This window comes from Moschus berezovskii, chromosome 16 (assembly GCF_049115385.1).
Source record: "Moschus berezovskii isolate FMDL1 chromosome 16, NW_MosBer_1.0, whole genome shotgun sequence".
Taxonomy (NCBI): domain Eukaryota; kingdom Metazoa; phylum Chordata; class Mammalia; order Artiodactyla; family Moschidae; genus Moschus; species Moschus berezovskii.
Window position 1 is genome coordinate 16,197,473 of NC_142475.1, and position 19,650 is coordinate 16,217,122.

Here is a 19,650-nt window from a genome sequence, read left to right on the forward strand (position 1 = left end):
CAGCGCTTTTAACATTGACATTTTCCATCATTTTCTTACCCTCATCGGATGTATATCAGCATAAGGAGGTTTTCCTTCAGCCATTTCTATAGAAGTAATGCCAAGGGACCAGATGTCAGCCACACAGTTATAGCCTATTTCTTGAATGACCTCAGGAGCCATCCAAAACGGAGTTCCTATCACAGTATTGCGTTTTGCCATTGTATCCTGCAAGAACATTACATAGATGTTAACTATAACTACAAAAACACAAAGGAAATGTATTTGCCAACATATTCCTTAAACTACGTATTTGAAACCCTCAAATACTACAGGTTATATCTGAAATTGACTATTTTCCTAAAATTTCAACCAGTTGTGACATGACATATTTAGGAATTTAGAATTCTGACATAACCAAGAGTCCATAAGTAAGTTAACTCTACTACCTTCATTAAAGATAGCACTATAACAATAAAACCTACAGAAATGAACAAATGCAGCTTTCCTTTCCAAATATTTAAGCACTTTGATGGCAATATATATTCTTTCATATTCATCCAATGTCTCTTAAATAGTAAATAAAAATAAATAATACCTAAATAATGGCTTCTTCTCCCTGAAGTAATAAAGTTATACATTTCTTTTTATAACCCTCAAAAGATATTATCAAGGTTTCGTCACACTCGAACCTGGACAATACAAACCAACAGTGCTTCCAAAAGTATTACACTTACCGTTAACTGACCAGCAACTCCAAAATCCGCCAATTTTGCATGTCCTTCTGTATTGAGGAGAATATTTCCAGCTTTTATATCTCTGTGTATTTTTCTCATAAAGTGTAAGTATTCTAGTCCTTTCAAAGTAGATTTGAGAATGGTTGCAATTTCATCTTCTGTTAACTGGAAAGAAATATTTCAAAAACTCAACTGAAATGCTGAGACAACTAAACTCTTACAAGACAGCATTGTTAACAAGCACTTCTTTCTAAAGATCACTAAACTTTTAGGAAAAGGCTAAAAGGTAAAGTACCGAGAACCTCTTCTTCTGATGAAGGAAAATGTCATCATTCAATTTCTCCTTCCTTTAAAATTATCCATGTCATTCCTAAAGCACATAACATATTCCAAGAATCACCATGACCCTAAGAAATCACTCTTCCCTACGCCATCTAACTCTGAGGTGGCAATATGACAGCTATCTGTCCTGAAAAAGTAAATCCAGAGACACCCTTCCTGCACTGCCTCCTCACTTTACTGATGAAAGTGAAAACCAACAATGTCACTCACACAAAGGAGAGGAAATGAGGAAGGGTGGACTGCCAAGAGCCTCCCGCGTGAAGCATTTACACCAACACCATTCCTCCTCCTTCCAGTGAGGTCATTCTTAATCTACCCAGGTCCTAGATTTCTAACTCTAATGAGAACTCAGAAATGAAAATGTCAGAGAAAGACCAGGAAAATGGAAACATAAAAACAGGCCATCAGGGGAAGGAAAAAGGAGGAGGGAGGTGCAAACGTAAAGACTCTCAGTACTGATAGCAGCAGAGCCAGTGATTTCTGTACCAGGCATTGTGCTAACAGTGTCACATGCATTGTCTCATTTATCTTTATAATAACCCTATACACAGATCATCACCATTTGACAAAAGTAAAATATGGGTACTCAAACAAACATGTACATGAGTGTTCACAGTAGCACTATTCACAATGGCCAAAAGGCTAAGACAACCCAAATGTCTATCACAGAGGAATGGATAAACAAATTATGGCATACACAAACAACAGAATAGTATTTGATCATGAAAAGGAATAAAGTACGGACATATGCTGCAATGTGGATGGACCTCAAAAACATTATGCTAAGTGAAAGAAGCCAGACACAACAGAAAGCACATGCTGTATGATCCCACTTATATGAAATATTAACAATAGGTAAATCCACAGAAAAAGAAAGCAGACTGGTGACTGCCAGGGACAAGAGGGGGAAGTGAGATAGAGAGAAAACTTCTTAAAGTATAGCAAGGTGATGAAAATATTTTGGAACTACAGAGGGGTAGTAATTACACAACACTGTAAATGCACTAATGACAAGGAATTTTTCCCTTTAAAACGGTAAATCTTATGTTATATGAATTTTACCTCAATTTAAAAAAAACCTTTATTGTGTTAAAATTTCTAAGCAAATTGCTAGGTGGTTTATATTTGCATAAAACACCAATATATACTGTCATAAAAGTACTGCACAGACCATGTAAAGCTTTGCAGGCCATGGGTAAGGAGTCTGGATTATCTGAAAATTCTAATACTTTTAGGAACTGATTCTCTACCTCAGACCAGAGGGACTGGCTTAACGGTCCACAGAAAGCAAGCACTATATTCTGAAGCTGCACTATTCAACACAGTAGCTCCCCAACATTTGAAACATAGCTATCCCAACTGAGATATGCTATAAATATAAAATATACCAAAGTTAAAGGCTAGTACCAAGAAGGAAATGTAAGGTATCTCATTAACAACTTACATACTGCTTACACAGTTAAATGACATTTATATACTAATTATATTATTATATTTAAAATGTGTTAATGTTATTAATATTATATAATATAAAATTAGTATCAGTGAAAAAAATGTTTGCCACTCAGTCAGGTCCAACTCTTTGTGACTCCATGGACTGTAACATGCCAGGCTCCTCTGTCCATGGAATTCTCCAGACAACAATACTGGAGTGGGCAGCCAATCCCCTCTGCAGGGGATCTTCCCAACCCAGGGAACCTCCATCTCCTGCATTGCAGGCTGATTCTTTTCTGTCTGAGCCACCAGGGAGGCTCCGCCTATATTTAATACATTAAAATTAATCTCACCTGCTACTTTTTCTTTTTGAAGGTGGGAACTAGAAAGTTTAGAATTACATATGGAGCCCATGCTATGTTTCTACTGAACAGTACTGCACTAAGAAAAGGGTCCAAAAGAGCAGAGATCTTTGTCTGGTTCACTGATGTACCCGCATCAGTGCATACACAATGGAACCACCCCGGCATACAGTTAGCAATCAATAAACAAGGACTGAATGGGTACAGACTTGCAGTTACTAAAGGAGAAGAGAAATTCACATCGGATGGTCCCAGTCTTTTTAAATTAGTGGTCTGCAGCCCTGGTGGGTGAGTAAGAGGCAGGGGTGCAATAGAGGGCCACCACACCACTGCAGAGGTATGCAAAGTGGTGGTGCTGTCATATGGGCCTGGGTTCTCTCCCCTCTCCCGATTCCACATCCCTACTATAAAGATTAAAGAGCTCGGGGTATTACAAAAGCAGTACCAGTTCAAAAAATTGTGTCATGTTTAGTCTCTTCAATGCTGACCTTTTCAGTTACCTAGACTTCAATTTTTATCCTCCTAGCACTCCACTATTTCCAACCAATAATTCAACTAATCCTTCATTAACTTCTTGGCTTGTTGTCTCTGCTCCTATACCCTGTATTTCAGAGCCACACTAGAGAAAGTTCAAAATTAAATGGACCTATTATACTTAGGTCTCAGGATGAATCTCATTTCACTACTATAAAGCACTGAACACTGTAAAGCATTTGCCACTGGACAAATAAATCCACAGGAAGACTAAAAGAAGACCTGCCAGAGATAGTAAGTTGATTCATCAACTGTCTGGTTTTGCTAAAAGACTTTCAAGGTTCATTTCAAGTCTATGATTCTATAACATTACAAAAGATCTTCACCGTCTTTTCTTAACAAAAGACTAATTGGGGCATGCATTTTTATTTTTCACTTATTTGGGTATTCACACTAATTTGGGCATCTGTTCTTTCAACAAGTATCCACTGCACTGGCTCTCTTGTATAAGTCCTGCTAAAGGTGCTGGGTATACAGTGGTGAAGAAGCTGACAGTACTAGTTTTTATGAAGTTTACAAGAATACCTGAGGCCACAGCCAGTATTTGGCCCTGAATTAATAAAGGTGGAGAGGACAGATCTGAAGCAAATGTTAAGTTTCTGAAGTATCTTTCCCATTATGCTTTTCTCTTAGCTTAGCTTAAGTCACTCAGTCGTGTCCGACTCTTTGCGACCCCATGGACTCTAGCCTACCAGGCTCCTACGTCCGTGGGATTCTCCAGGCAAGAGTACTGGAGTGGGTTGCCATTTCCTTCTCCAGGAGATCTTCCCAACCCAGGGATTGAACCCGGGTCTCCTGCATTGTAGGCAGACACTTTACCATCTGAGCAACCAGGGAAGCTATGCTTTTCTCTATTCACTGATAAATCCCTCCCTCTACTTTAGGGGTTCATTTTATATCTTCCTTCTAATAATAAAAAATATATATATAATAACCAATCATTCTAATAGTACACGGATATGTCTTAAAATTATTTGTGTACAGTATTATTCTAACAATCCCTTAGAATATTAAGGCTCAAATGTGGTATCTGCACTTTAAGACTTTTAACTTCAATTACAAAATGAAAGGTTTCTATCCCTCGAAAAAATCATTTTAACAATTAACAAGTAAACAAACATTTTCTAGAACACAGAGACATAATGTTGACTTAATTTTTTTTATTAATTTACAGTTATAAAGTCTTTTATATGAGTTTCACACAAACATGAATGCATGAATTAGCCTCAACATAAGCACAGAGTAGCAAGGCTTGTTCCAAAGATGAGATTCGAAGTATGTATTCAACAAAGAGTAACAGCAGCCAAATTTCAGCCTTAAGTGCAAAAATTTCAGGCAAAACTTGACAAATTTAGAAGAACAAATGTTCATCTGGTCTCTTTTAAATATCAAGGGTAGCAAATGCACTTTGGAAAAGAATATCTATTTCAACATTTAAACCACTCAACATATATTTTGGGTCGCTAATGGAGAATAGGAAAGAAAGGAGAGTAGGCCTTTCCAGATGCAGGCCTTGATCTACATGTTTTTTTCACATCCTTTGGACACATACTCACTATCTAGGGGGAAGCGGTAAGGGAGTTGGTTAACAGTCATTTTCCTAAAGACGGTTTTGTTTTCAAACAAGCTTTAAACGTTAATTTCACTTACATACAAACAAAATCAGTTACCAAAGGTGACTAGGCTTCTATTTGGCAACAGAGAAAAACCAAAAATTTTAAGTAGTATCTTTTCTATTTCTATAAATATGATTTTTTCATCAGTTCAGATAAATTTCAAAATCATAAGCTTTATATTGAAAATATATAGAAAGAAAAGAAAAAAACCAAAGAGAGAAGATCTGCTTTTATACAGAAAGAAGTAAAGTAGGATTTAAGTTCTAAGATGAAAAACAAACCACAACTAACACTTCTTTTAGTAGTATCTGTCAAGAATCCTTTCCAATGAAAAATTTTATCGAGTACTTCATTTGTGGATTTAATTAGGTTATCATCAATTCAATACAGATTTAATTTTATTTCTGTCACTACACAAATGGGGCAATGTCATCTTAAAATCATTTGAATCATATTTAGACTCTAGTTTTTAAAAAAAAGAAAAAGGAGGGCAGGAAAGAGATAATAAACCATGAATGAAACAGTCAGTAATCAGAGATGGAAATAAGACTTTATAGCTGAGCTAATACATTAAAAGACGGAAGTGTACATCTGGTTTCAATACTGGTATGAATTCATTGGCAAATTTAAAAAGAATCCCATTGTACAAAAACAAAAAGATGGTTTTGATAGGCTTTAAGTCCTCTGGTTACTTTTGTTTCTAGAGTCGTATGATTAGTATAATAATATGATACATTTAATATGTCACCATGTATATGGTTTTGATAAAAATGTACCCACCAACGTGTCTCAAGGGCACATGCACAAGCTGTTTTAAGACACTCATAGTGCCTTAATGTTTTTACACTAGTAAAAACAAATTCAAGGGAGGTTCTGAAAATTCATACAAAATTAAGAATTTTTTCTAAAAATGAAACTGACACTCAGCTAAATTCTATCTTTTTTATATAATTATCTGTGCATATAAATTAATATGTTGGGGCTTCTGGTTCAAGATGACAGAGTAGAAAGATGGGCACTCATCTCCTCTGGCAAGAACATCAAAATCACCACTAGCTGTTGAACAACCATCGAGAGGACGACACTGGAACCCACCAAGAAAAGAAACCCCATGTCCAAAGACAAAGAAGAAGTCAGTGAGACAGTAGGAGGGGTAAAATCACAACGAAATCAAATCCCAAACCTGCCAGGTGAGTGACCCACAAACTGGAGAACAATAATACCAAAGAAGATACTATGAAGGTTCTGAACCCCACATCAAGCTTCCCTGCCTGGGGATCCGACAAAGGGGCTGGGAATCCCCAGGGATTCTGAACTTGAAGGCCAGCAGGATTTGATTATAGGACTTTCACAGGACTAGGGGGAAACAGAGACTCCAGTCTTGGAGGGCACAAACAAACTCTTAGGCACACCAAGATGCAGAAGAAAGGAGCAGTGACCCCACAGAACACTGAACCAAAACTACCTGATCGTGCTGAAGGGTCTCCTGTGGAGGCGTGGGTCGGCAGGGGCTCACCCCAGGGACAGGGCACTGGCAGCAGAAGTCCAGGAAGGTCCCCCTTGGCGTAAGCCCTCTTGGAGGTCACCTTTAACTCTACCATAGAGCCCAGAGACCCCAGGGCTGGGTCCCCTCAGGCCAAACAACCACAAGGGAGGGAGCACAACCCCACCCATCAGCAGATAATTGGATTAAAGCTTTACTGAGCAAAAGCCCTGGCCACCAAAGCAATTCCAGTTTTTCTCACCACCAGTCCCTCCCATCTGGAAGCTTACACAAGCCGCTTAGCCTCCTCCATCAGAAGGCAGACAGAAGAAGCAAGAAGAGCCACAGTTCCACAAAACACAAAAAACAAAACCATATTACAGAAAGTTAATCAGCATGAAAAAGCAGAAAGTTATGTCCCAGAGGAAGGGACAAGATAAAACCCCAGGAAAACAACTAAATGAAGTGGGGCTAAGCAACCTTCCAGAAAAAGAATTCAGAATAATGATAGTGAAGATGATCCAGGATCTCAGAATGGAGAAGATGCAAGAATGTTCACCAAAGACCTAGAAGAACTAAAGAACAAACAAACAGAGATGAATAATACACCAGAAGGAATCAATAGCAGAATAACTGAGGCAGAAGAACAGATAAATAACCTGGAGAACAGAATGGTGGAAATCACTGCCACAGAACAGAATATAGAAAAAAGAATGAAAATAAATGAAGACAGCCTAAGAGACCTCTGGGACAACATTAAACGCACCAACATTTGCATTATAGGGATCCCAGAAGGAGAATAGAGAAAGAACCTGAGAAAATATTTGAAGAGCTAATTTCAAATTATCCTAATTTCCCTGAAAATTTTCTGAAAATTTCCCTAATATGCAAAAGGAAATAGTCAACCAAGTCCAGGAAATACAGAGAGTCCCAGGCAGGATAAACCCAAGGAGGAACACACTGAGACAGACAGTAATCAAACTGACAAATATTAAAAACAAAGATAAAATACTAAAAGCAACATGGGAAAAACAACAAATAACATACAAGGGAACTCCCATCGGGCTATCAGCTGATTTCTCAACAGAAAATCTACATGCCAGAAGGGAATGCCATGATGTATTTAAAGTGATGAAAGGAAAGAACCTACCAAGAATACTCTACCCAGCAAGACTCTCATTCAGATTTGGTGGAGAAATCAAAAGCTTTCCAGACAAGCAAAAGTTAAAAAATTCAGCTTTACAGCAAAAATCAGCTTTACCACAAATGCTAAAGGAACTTCTCTAGGCAGGAAACACAAAAGAAGGAAAAGACCTATAGAAAATGAACCCTAAACAATTAAAGAGACAGTAATAGGATCATACATATTGATAATTACCTTAAATGTAAATGGATTAAATGCACCAACCAAAAGACAAGACTGGCTGAGTAGATGATACTTGTGCATGCGTGCACTTTCACTTACCACAGCACTCTGCTTGACTCCCCAAAGCGTATGTCATTATTTTATATTGTGAGGTTAATCATGTTCCCATTATGGCTTACAACTGTGATTATCTTTTATGTTTTTGTCTGGCTACTGACTGTGAAAACTGGTAAACATCTTTTACTATTGTGATTATGTAACTATTACTCACTTAATACCACTGCATCATGACTAATCAACAGAAAAATAACAAAATGTATATCACCAAAACTACCATTTTAAAAAGACACCTGTAGTCACTTTTTAAACCCAGATGCATGTCAGAAGTACCTTGGAATTTTTTGAAAAATAAAACAGTAAGAAATAGATGGAAAAACAGTGGAAACAGTGTCAGACTTTATTTTTTTGGGCTACAAAATCACTGCAGATGCTGATTGCAGCCATGAAATTAAAAGACGCTTGCTCCTTGGAAGGAAAGTTATGACCAACCTAGATAGTATATTAAAAAGCAGAGACATTACTTTGCCAACCAAGGTCCGTCTAGTCAAGGCAATGGTTTTTCCCGTGGTCATGTATGGATGTGAGAGTTGGACTGTGAAGAAAGCTGATCGCCGAAGAATCGATGCTTTTGAACTGTGGTGTTGGAGAAGACTCTTGAGAGTCCCTTATACTGCAAGGAGATCCAACCAGTCCATTCTAGAGGAGATCAATCCTGGATGTTCATTGGAAGGACTGATGCTAAAGCTGAAACTGCAATACTTTGGCCACCTCATGCGACGAGTTGACTCACTGGAAAAGACTCTGATGCTGGGAAAGGTTGGGGGCGGGAGGAGAAGGGGACGACGGAGAATGAGATGGCTGGATGGCATCACCGACTCTGTGGACATGAGTTTGAGTGAACTCCGGGAGTTGGTGATGGACAGGGAGGCCTGGCGTGCTGTGATTCATGGGGTCGCGGAGAGTCGGACATGACTGAGCGACTGAACTGAACTGAAGAATAATTCTATATATAGTAATTACTACTAAGGAAACAAACCTAAAAATGAGACATAGTTCCCTTTTCATGTGCCACAGACAGATAACTATAGATAGAGTGTTATCAAATTTCAAGTTTTAACTTGCACCTTGAATTTTCATAAAGTTTTGAAAACTATCTGAGCAAAACTCACCAATGTAATCCCTACATAGTCTTTGAAGGCCTGCATCAAATCTAATCTCTTTCAAAAAAGGACCCTTTATTCCCAAGTGAGGATTTATCTGTCCAGTGATGATAATGATAACACCAACAACTTACACTTTCTGAGTATTTACCACATCTGCCACATTACAGGTATCATTTCATTTACTATCCACACACAACAACAGATGGTAGGCACCAACAAAAATTTACTGAGAATCTGTTATTCTGCCCTTGCCTTCATGGTGCTCATAATTTAGTGGGAAAGGAAGGGAACAAGAACAAATAATTATGATATTAAGCAATGCCAGGTACAATAAGATTAGGTATAGGAGCACTCCAGGACAGCAGTGTCTAAAGTGATTATAAAAACCAGTACTGCATCAGAACCAGTACTCTTAAAGTGTAATCCAAACCATACACTTTAACCCTCAAGGCCTTGAACAATACAGTTCCTGTAGCCTTGACAATCTCACCACACCATTCTCCCTATCAAGGAAGTCTTCACAAAGGAGACTTTTGAGCTGCCTCTTGAAGAATGTACAAAGTTTGTCAGGAGACCAAAGAGGAAAAGAAATACTAGGTATGTATACAGGAAATGGGCACAAAAATGAATGAAGTCTAATACCAGATCTTTGTGTCCGAATGCAGTATGTATGGGAAAACAGTGCAAAATGGCAATGGTGGGTTAGGGTTAACTCTGCTTTATGTGCCTACATATTTTTAAATGAAAAGATGGTACAATCATACCTGAACTTTTAAGAAAGAAACTGTGACAGCAGCCTTCATCTAAAGACTAGAAGCAGAAAAGCTACTGTGGAGAATGTAATAATGTAACCATTTCTCCCCTCAAACTTACCTCCTATCCAAGCTGCCACATGACACTGATCAGAGCCCCCTGTGCTATACAGTAGCTCCTTGATGGTTATCCATTTTAAATATAGCAGCGTGTACCTAGTCCATCCCAAACTCCTGAACTATCCCAATGTATTTTTTTAGTTAAAATTTCTAATTTTAAGATGAAGACATGCCAAAGCATACAGTTAAGCAGGAAGCCACTGAAAGCAAAATCCAAAATTCTTTCATAATTCAAACTGAAATTGCCCCCTCTCAAAAAAAAAAGGAAAAGGAATTGTCACATGGACATGCCCTCTAACCTAGTAATTTCATTTCTCAAAATGTAACCAATGGCCAGAACAACACCGGTACACTAATCAGTTTGGTTCAGTCGCTCAGTCCTGTCTGACTCTGCAATCCCATGGACTTCAGCCAATGCATACCTACAAAAGTTTCCTTCAGCTTTGATTACAGTGTAAGTTGGAGCTCATTTCATCCAAAGTACTGAAAAAAACACATTCTGTTACATACACACAGACCTATATACTGATATGGGAATATCTCTGAGATACATCAAAAGCTGAAAAAAAAAATTCATCTCCTGGCTGGCTCACCAAGAAAAAAAATAAAAGAAAAAAGAAGTTTAAAAAAAAAGCAAAGTATAGAACACCACATATGCAGTATGAATCTCTTGTTTAAAACAAAATATGATTAAAGACCTAAATGAAAGGCCAGAAACTATTAAACTCTTAGAGGAGAACTTAGGCAGAACACTTGATGACATAAATCAAAGCAAGATCCTCTATGACCCACCTTCCAGAGTAATGGAAATAAAAACAAGAATAAACAAGTGGGACCTAATTAAACTTAAAAAGCTTTTGCACAGCAAAGGGAACTACAAACAAGGTGAAAAGATAACCCTTAGAATGAGAGAAAGTGATAGCAAAGGAAACAGCTGATAAAGAATTAATTTCCAAAATATACAAGCAGCTTATACAACTCAATACCAAAAAAGCAAACAACCCAATCAAAAAGTGGGAAAGGGACCTGAAGAGACATTTCTCCAAAGACGACACACAGATGGCTAACAAGCACATGAAAAGATGCTCAACATCGCTCAATATTAGAGAAATGCAAATCAAAACTACAATGCGATACTGCCTCACACCAGTCAGAATGGCCATCATCAAAAAGTCTACAAACAATAAATGCTGGAGACAGTGTGGAGAGAAGGGAACAACTCTTGCACTGCTGGTGGGAATGTCAACTGATACAGTCACTATGGAAGACAGTATGGAGACTCCTTAAATAGCTAGGAATAAAACCACCGTATGATCCAGCAATCCCACCCTAAGCACATCCCTGAGGAAACCCAAACTGAAAACGACACATGTACCCCAATGTTCACTGCAGCACTATTTACAGTAGCTAGAACATGGAAGCAACCTAGATGTCCATCGACAGATGAACGGATAAAGAAGCTGTGGTACATACACACAATGGAATACTACTCAGCCATAAAAAGGAACACATTGGAGTCAGTTCTAACGAGGTAGACAAAACTAGAGCCCCATTATACAGAGTGAAGTAAGTCAGAAAGAGAAATGTAAATACCCTATACTGACATATATATGGAATCTGAAAAGACGGCACTGACGAATTTACTCTCAGGGCAGCAGTGGAGAAACAGACACAGAGAACAGACCTGTGGACGTGGGAGGAGGAGAGGCGGGGGAAGGGGGATGCATGGAGAGCTAACAGAGAGATTTACAACACCATGTGTGAAACAGACAGCCAACCAAGGTACGGCTCTGCTACAGGCTGAAGGGTGGGGTGGGGAGGGAGATGGGAGGGAGGTCTGGGAGGGAGGGGACATGGGTGTACCTATGGCTGAATCTTAGAAAACCACAAAATTCTGTAAAGGAATTACCCTTCAATTAAAATTTTTTTTAAAAAAATGCATACACATGCACTGAAAGAAGTCACAAGAAACTGGTAACTGACATCTCCGACAGGAAGTAAAACTGAGGGATGAGTGAGTAGACGCTAAATTCCTCTTCTGTACTATCTGGAATTTTTACAGTGTGCTCCTATTCCTTTTTTCCCCCTTTATTTATAGTATTAAAATGGAAAGCATTTATACATTTTGGTTAAAGGTATAAAGAATTATACAATACAATTTTAAAAGAGCTTCATTTAAAACTGTTAAAATTAGATCTGCTACCTAAGGAGCTAAATTTCCATTTTCTGAAAAACTAACTTACATTTCTTAATTTCCTAAAATTAAATAATATTTTACTGGATAAGACACAATGATCTTTTAATGTTTTTCTAATACTAGAGGATATCCACTAAAGCAAAGTGATACAGTCATATATATATATATGAATTAACAAAAGCAGTTCCCGTCTTTTGATGGGGTGCTCATGGTTTATAACATAAATGGCATTACTTTGAGAGAGGGATAACTTAGGTATGGTACTGGGTTTTTTTTCTTTTTGCAGCTTGAGGCAGTTGTAAAATAACTTAATGTAGCTTTTTACAACTGTGTATTCTATAGTATTTTTTCATTTGGTGAAATTTTAAGTGTTAATGTTTTTGGCATTGTGCTTTGTACCATTTATTAAATAAAAATTAAAAATTTTTAAATGAAACAAAAAATTTCTTCAATTAGTGATAAATCATTAAAAACTAAATACCATCTTTTTAAGTTTCTGCCTTAATAGTAACAAAATACAGTTCACATTTGTATAGAACTTGGCAGGTTACAAAACGCTCTGACACTCATCACCTTGCTTCCTCACAAGAAAACACTGAGGTAGGTAAGGCAAGTAATATGATATTAGGTCCATTTTCGGATTAGACATCTGAAGTTGAAAGGAGTTAGTTACATGGTGTATCCGGGGTCACAGAGCTAACGTGCAACAAGCCAGGAACTGATGTCTGGTCTTCTGATGCTACATGCAAGGGTCCTTCCACTAAACCACATCATTCCAAATAACCACTGTCACAGTGTGCTAAGGGGTCGGGCTTATGACGGGGAGGAAGGGCTCACGGCAGGTCTGGCTGTGACAGGCAGGCTGCCAGGAGAGGAACGTACAATATAAAACTAAAGTGCGTGAAAGTGGGCCTGACTTATGAAAGGGAAATAGAACTGGGAGCAGTGCCAAGAAGTACAGCAACTAAGGTGAAGACTGGGCAGCCGACCAATTAGGGAAGCCACGGAAATACCTTTGTAGGTTTAATTTACTAAGTTAAGGTAGAAGAGCAAGACTTTTGGAGGGACTATATTGCAACGTGGAAAGATTATAAAGAAAAGTGCTTACAATCCCATCAAAAGATTTAGAAAAGATGTCATGGAGCATGATGTGTACGACGTATTTAATCAGAGTTAAGATGTGGCACAGGATTGCTATGAAAAACTCTCGGGGTCTGATCCTACAGTGCATGGTCATTTTAAGGTTGTGGCTTGGAACTTTTAAGAGGCATGTGTGAAATAATTTAGAACTCAATCTCACTCCACAGGAGACAGCAAATAAGGAGCAAGAATTACTTTCCACACAAAAGGATTCGCTCTCCTAAGATTCTAGCATAGAACTGAACAGCAGTACCTGTTTAGGGTGAGAAAATCCTTGTCAGGAGAAGGGGCCATGGACACCAGAACTAAAACCAGGGTTAGGTCACCATGGTCTAAATGAAACCACGGATCTGTAATGCTGAAAAGCAGACTGATGTGAATTCTTAGAGCAAACACTTATTGCTGACCCAGCAGAAGCAGGCTCCTAGAGATACATCATCACAGCTGTCCCTTGCTGTACTTTACTGTGACAAATGGGAGAAAAGGTTGAGGACCCCATAGTGTTAACCCTGAATATCACCAGATACCTCCTATAACACTTAATATTCATTTTGGAAGTTATTTTAGAAGGATGTGTGTGTGTGTTTTATTCCTGGTACATTTAGTTTTGATTTTAGGTTTGATAAATACATAGAAATACCTGTTATTTTTGCCATCCTAACACTCATTCACCATTCTCCTGCTAACATACCCTCATTTCCCTTGAGGGAATCACTATTTCCCCACCTTCAGACCACACGTTTCTAGGAGTCAGTTCCATCCCTGCTCCAGGTCAGACATATGCCTGAGACCTAATTCAATTACTGCATCACATTCCAATGGCCACAGAGAAAGGTACATAACCCATTCAGAAGCAGTGAGGTACAAGACTGCTGGATTTCAACTAGAAAGGTATAACCGAGCAACCATCTTGCCACTATGAGGCAAGAGTCTGAGAGTATAATCAATACAGAGGTATTAGAACAAAGAGACAAGTCTAAGTAATCCCTTTCACTCTGAATTAAGCCATGCATGAAACCAGCTCTGCAAAGATTTCCAGTTATGTGAGTAAAGAAATTCCCTTCTTGGCTCAAGCCAGTTTGAGGTGAGTTTTCTGTAATTTATAACTAAGAGCTGAAACCGATGTAGTAAATTTCAAGTAGATACCAAAAAAGTGGGGAGGTTCCTGGAAAAGAGGTTTGTACAAAGCACAAACCACTGACCAACTCTAGAACTGCTATAGGTTACTCCAGATATTTAACAGTATGAAATCTCTGAAGCTGATTTCTATTTTCTGCCCCCTCAAAAAAGGGCTACAATAACTGGGGGTGGGAAAAGTAGAACAAACAAGTCTTTTAAAAGGAACATGAAAGCTTTTTAAAGTCTCCTTTTTGCCGTCATTTTTCCGAGTACCACCTGCCCCAGCCAATAAATGTTTACTTCAAATTAAATTAACACTGCATTTAGATATCTCATTATAGAGCTCTTCGAATGTTTCAGCATTATTAGTTTTTATGACATACATGTTACATCAATACACAATGGTGACCAAAGCCTCTTGCTAAAAATCAATGGTTTAGAGAAACTTGAGGAGTTAAGTAGCAATTTCTGAAATATCTAAATTTCAAAAGTAATTCTTAAGCTTACATGTAAGGCTTTATCTGAACATCCATGAAGCTTCAGATTCCAACTGCTTTATAATCAAAATTTCTCTCCCTCTTACTCCTTCTTTCTTGGGGAAAATAATACATACATTGAATGGGGCTGTTAGGTATTCAACATGAGGAAAACACTGGAAAAAACAACAGAGCAACTCAGTAACTCCCTTCCACCCCTCACCACTCTATCTCATCCCACCCAAAAACGGGAGAGTTGAGGGTATAAAATAGCCAAAGTTTTAAATAATAAAAAATTTATGGGATTCTCCCAGAAAAACACAAATGTGCTCAATACAAAGTATGTACATAAGAAAACATAACTAGAATATTTTAGCCATTATTATATACAAAAAGGCAGTGAGAGGTTTTCTTTCATGAAATCTGGATTGCAGATGTCTGGCAAAAAAAAAAAAAATTAATAATCTATCACAAAGTCCCACAACTAGTGATTCAAAATGAAAGCTTTCACTACTTACACCATATGTAAATATACATATATACTCGCTGCTTATAATCCCTTGATCTGAAGAGAAAGAGAACTGATACTCTACTGTGAAAATGGTCAGTGGGCAGACATTTTAAAATCCTTTCCCACATGAAAAGATTCCTGAAAAAGAGATCAGAAGACAACAGAAAAGCACTCAATATATATGGAGTTGTAAAGCCCGTATGAACTAGTATCTATTACACAAAGAGGGAACATGCAACAAAGTGATTAGGAAAGTCAAACATGAATTAGTCCAATAACACACAGGCAAACATAAATCCTAAAAAGAACTTTATGGAACAGAAATCCACACATCTCAAAAAGATGTCTATTATTAATGATGAAGCAATACCAAACTTTGAAGCTCCAAGTATTAAACCTTAAATCAGTAAGAAACTGGTATGCCTTCCCTAAGGGAAAAAAAAAAGTTTGAAACAGTACATAATGAACATCAAGGCAGAATATATATTTTTAAAATGCAAACATATATCAAAAAGACTATTATGTATAAGGCATTAATTCTAAGGGCACTAAAATAAAATATTCCAGTATATTCTGAATAGCCACTGTCTGATTCTATTAAACAAACTTTCACCGTACCTAAAAATGTAAGCTCTGTCTCATAGAGCTTATGTACCTTTCTTGAAAATAATTCAAGGTACCAGTGGTGAATGCTAAGATTTTGTACTTGGTTCCATAGTCTTCTGTATTATTCTACTCAAACATATTATCTGATTAATGTTCACAATGCAAAGACACTTCCATCCATGTAAGTGAGAAGGCAGGAGAATGATGACACTATCAATGCAAATACATAGAGGACTTTTTATGTACCAGGGACTGTTTCGAGCACTTTACAAATGTATAATCTTCAAAACAACTCAATGAAGTAGGGTGGTATTCTTACTCCATTTAGCAAATGAAAAAAAATGAGTCACAGAAAAGTTAAGAAACTTGCCTAAGTTCACACAACAAGTATGCAGCAGAGTCACAATTCAAGACGGTCTGGTTCTACACTCTGCTCTTAACTTTTACAGTTCCATTCCAGCAGTCGGCTATAATTTCAACCCTCTCTTTCCCTCTAATCTACTTGACCACTCTATGATTCAGTTGCTTGTCTGGAAAAACGGGGTTAATAACTGTTCTTACCTTACACAGTTGTTCAGTCCTTACATGAGGATTAAATGCAACAGTCTGTATAATATGCCTGGCACATACCAGTATTACAGCAATGTTTCTTAAAATACCTATCAAATGTCTGTCACTGGACTTGAGAATCACTGCCATAACACTAACGGTAAGAATTTACCAAAAGGAATGGTCTCAATGTGTCCTTCACACTTCTCAAGTGATGCCTAAATAAACCTGACTTTCCCAATCACTGCCATTATAACAAGTCCACCACCAGGAAAATACACATACAGACAACTCAGGAACTGCTCTCTTCAGTCTGGAACTTCCTCTCCACTATTCTGTGTTCCCTCAATGCCCCCTCCCCCACTCCCACCCAATCACAAAAATACAGTTCATTATGGTAGAAGCAGACACTAAAAAAATTTCTCTCATACACCAAACTGGACGTTTATTGTGTTTTAAGACACAAACTTCACTTGGTATTTTAAGGTCATTTTCATCTGCACATTGGGGTACAGGTACTCTAAAAGGTTTCAACCAGAATGCTACTCACAGTTTGTCTTCACCAAGGAGTTGCAAAACTGTGGAGACTGAGAGAACAACAGCAATTCTCTAGTCCAGGGTCTAGTGCGCATCAACACTGAAGTTTGCTAATTTTTTGTTGTGACAACATTCTGGGACATTTCTCACCATTCAGTCATGTTAGGGTTTCTCTTAAGGTACAGATGGAAGAGGAGCAACGCTGGATGGACCCCAGGGCGCTTTCGTATTCAACTTGACAACACAGCATCAAATTGTACTCCTCAAAGTAGCCATGTTAATTTAAACACCTAAGGGTATGAAAGTATCGATAGGGAGGTGGGTAGAAAGGGGAAGAGAACACACCACTGATTCAGGTTCAAAAACCAACCTGAATTTGCAATTTGTTTAGTTCTCTGTCTTTCCTCCTTCTAAATTCCCATTAAACTGACAGAAAAAAAATTTAATAAATAAACTGATAAAAGAATCAGCACGGGAGAGTAGAATAAATTTGGAAGCATTTCCATGAAGAGTTCACAGGCAAGAGCAGGCAAGGAAGGGGTGATTACCAAGTAAACACCAAGGGGGTTCCAAGTTAGAACCACTGGGTAGAGAGGGCGGGAGTGAGAAGGGAAATGGAAAAGGCAGACTAGCTTTTCTTCAGGAAGTGAAAAGAAGAAAACAGAACAAGAGTGAACTCCTCATGCCTACTTTATACAAAGAGATTACATGCATCCTGGTATTCATCCCCAGGCCCCAGAAAAGGCAGGGGAGGGGAATGGCTAAAGAAACTGAACAAACCACCTCTGCAGGCACTTCCTCCTCAAGCCAGATACCAGCCAGTTCATCTTAACATTATACCTGCCAGGCAAAAAGCATCGTCCCAATGTTTCCAATGAGAGCTAGTCAGCCTTTCTGGCGGTCATCCTGCCATGGGGAAGACCAGGATCAAGCGAGTGAAGCAATAACCTCAGCAGAAATAGAGATGATTCAGGAAACAGAAAACAAGTTTTTTCAAAACGTATTTTTCTTAGTGCGATTAGAAAATATCACATATCCATGTCTCAAGCATCAAGATATTGCGAAAAAGAAATAACCAAAAACAAAAGGGTTCTTGTAAATTAAAATATAACTGCTGAAATTAAAAGTTCAGTTAGAAGAGTCAGAAAATAAAGTAGAAAAAGAAAACAAAAGGAGACTGAAATCCTGGGAGAAAAAAAAAAGAATAAAATTCTGGAGATTTCACCATCCAATGGATAAAATAAGGGAGAAATTATCAGAGAAATGTTTCCAAAGCTAAAGAAAGACACAAGTTTTTATCTGAAGGGAATTACTGAGTGCTAAGCATAACTGATAAAAAGGACTTATACTTAGGCACATCCTCATGAAATATATTGATCCTTATTCTACATCAGAAACATGAGAATAAAGAAAAAAGTCTAAAAAGTTGTGAGGTGGGAGGAAACCTACAAATGAATAAGACTCTGACATGCATTAGCTATCTAGAACAGTAGCAACACTGGCTGCTAGAAGATAATACAGGAAAGCTACCAGAGCTCTGAGAGAAACTTAGTTTCAACGTAAAATTCTACATTGGCTGCTATCAACCAAGTTTGAAAGCAAAATAAAAGCATTTTCAGCCACAGAAGGACTCAACTAGTTGATCTCTTAATTTTGTATCCTGAAGAAGATAGTTTAGGAAAAACACAGAAGAAGAGTGAAAAGCCAAGGAAATAGGAAATACACAAGAAAATGGTGACACTAACCCACAAGTCCAGTGAAAAGAAATTCCAGGACTGCAGCTGTACAGCAGACCTAAAAAGCAATGAGTCCACATTACAACAAGAAATCAGGAAGATCCAAAGAATGTTTTCTCAAAGAAGAATCAAATAAACTCCAGGAAGTAGATAAAATGAGCAAGAAGCTAGAAAACATTAGTGAAATGATACAGATGGCATATGCTACTTCTTCCAACATGGGGAAAAAAAAAAGGGGAAAACAAAAAATTACGATCCTCGCATAGATCCATCAAACTAATATATGACAATGATTTTGAGCAATTAAGTGTGAGGAAAGTAAACCCATTTAAACAAGATGCTGGGAACATTTTCCTTCAGGTGATCAAGGAATACGACGCTGGACTTTTAAAGATGAAAATATAATTCTAGTACATCATTATTTCCTCTTCCAAGATGTCCTTTGCCCTCTCTTCTCTGAATCATTCATTTACACATACAACAAATATTTACTCAGCATCCTACACATCAGGCACTGTCCGAGGAGCGGGACACAACAGTCAACGAAGAAGACAAGACCCTGCCCTTGTGAAGCCTGACTCCAACGACAGATGAGTCCTCTTCCAAGATCATGTTAAACGGTTCTCTCTCCTGTGAAGCTTTCACTGAACTTCCATGTCAGGCTAAGCGCTTGTCTTGTACTTTCCCTAAAGAACAACTCTTTACAGAATCAAATTTAGCTTTTTACATATGCATTACCTCAACCAGTCTGCAAACGATGCAACAGCAACATTTCTCAGTTATTTGTACCTCTAACACACAGCAGCAGGCCTAGATTAATAAATGTATTTT

General features: G+C 38.0%; 1 protein-coding gene across 1 annotated transcript in view; it reads right to left on the bottom strand.

The window, feature by feature from the left end:
* The window catches only part of STK3 (serine/threonine kinase 3), a 308,548-nt gene that overhangs the window by 216,334 nt on the left and 72,564 nt on the right, over nt 1-19,650 (bottom strand). Inside the window, exons 5-6 of the mRNA XM_055432459.2 lie at nt 717-881; nt 40-207 (exon numbers count right to left, since the gene is read on the bottom strand). Of these exons, the coding sequence (XP_055288434.1) occupies nt 40-207; nt 717-881 (333 nt within the window). The remainder of the gene's footprint in view (nt 1-39; nt 208-716; nt 882-19,650) is intronic.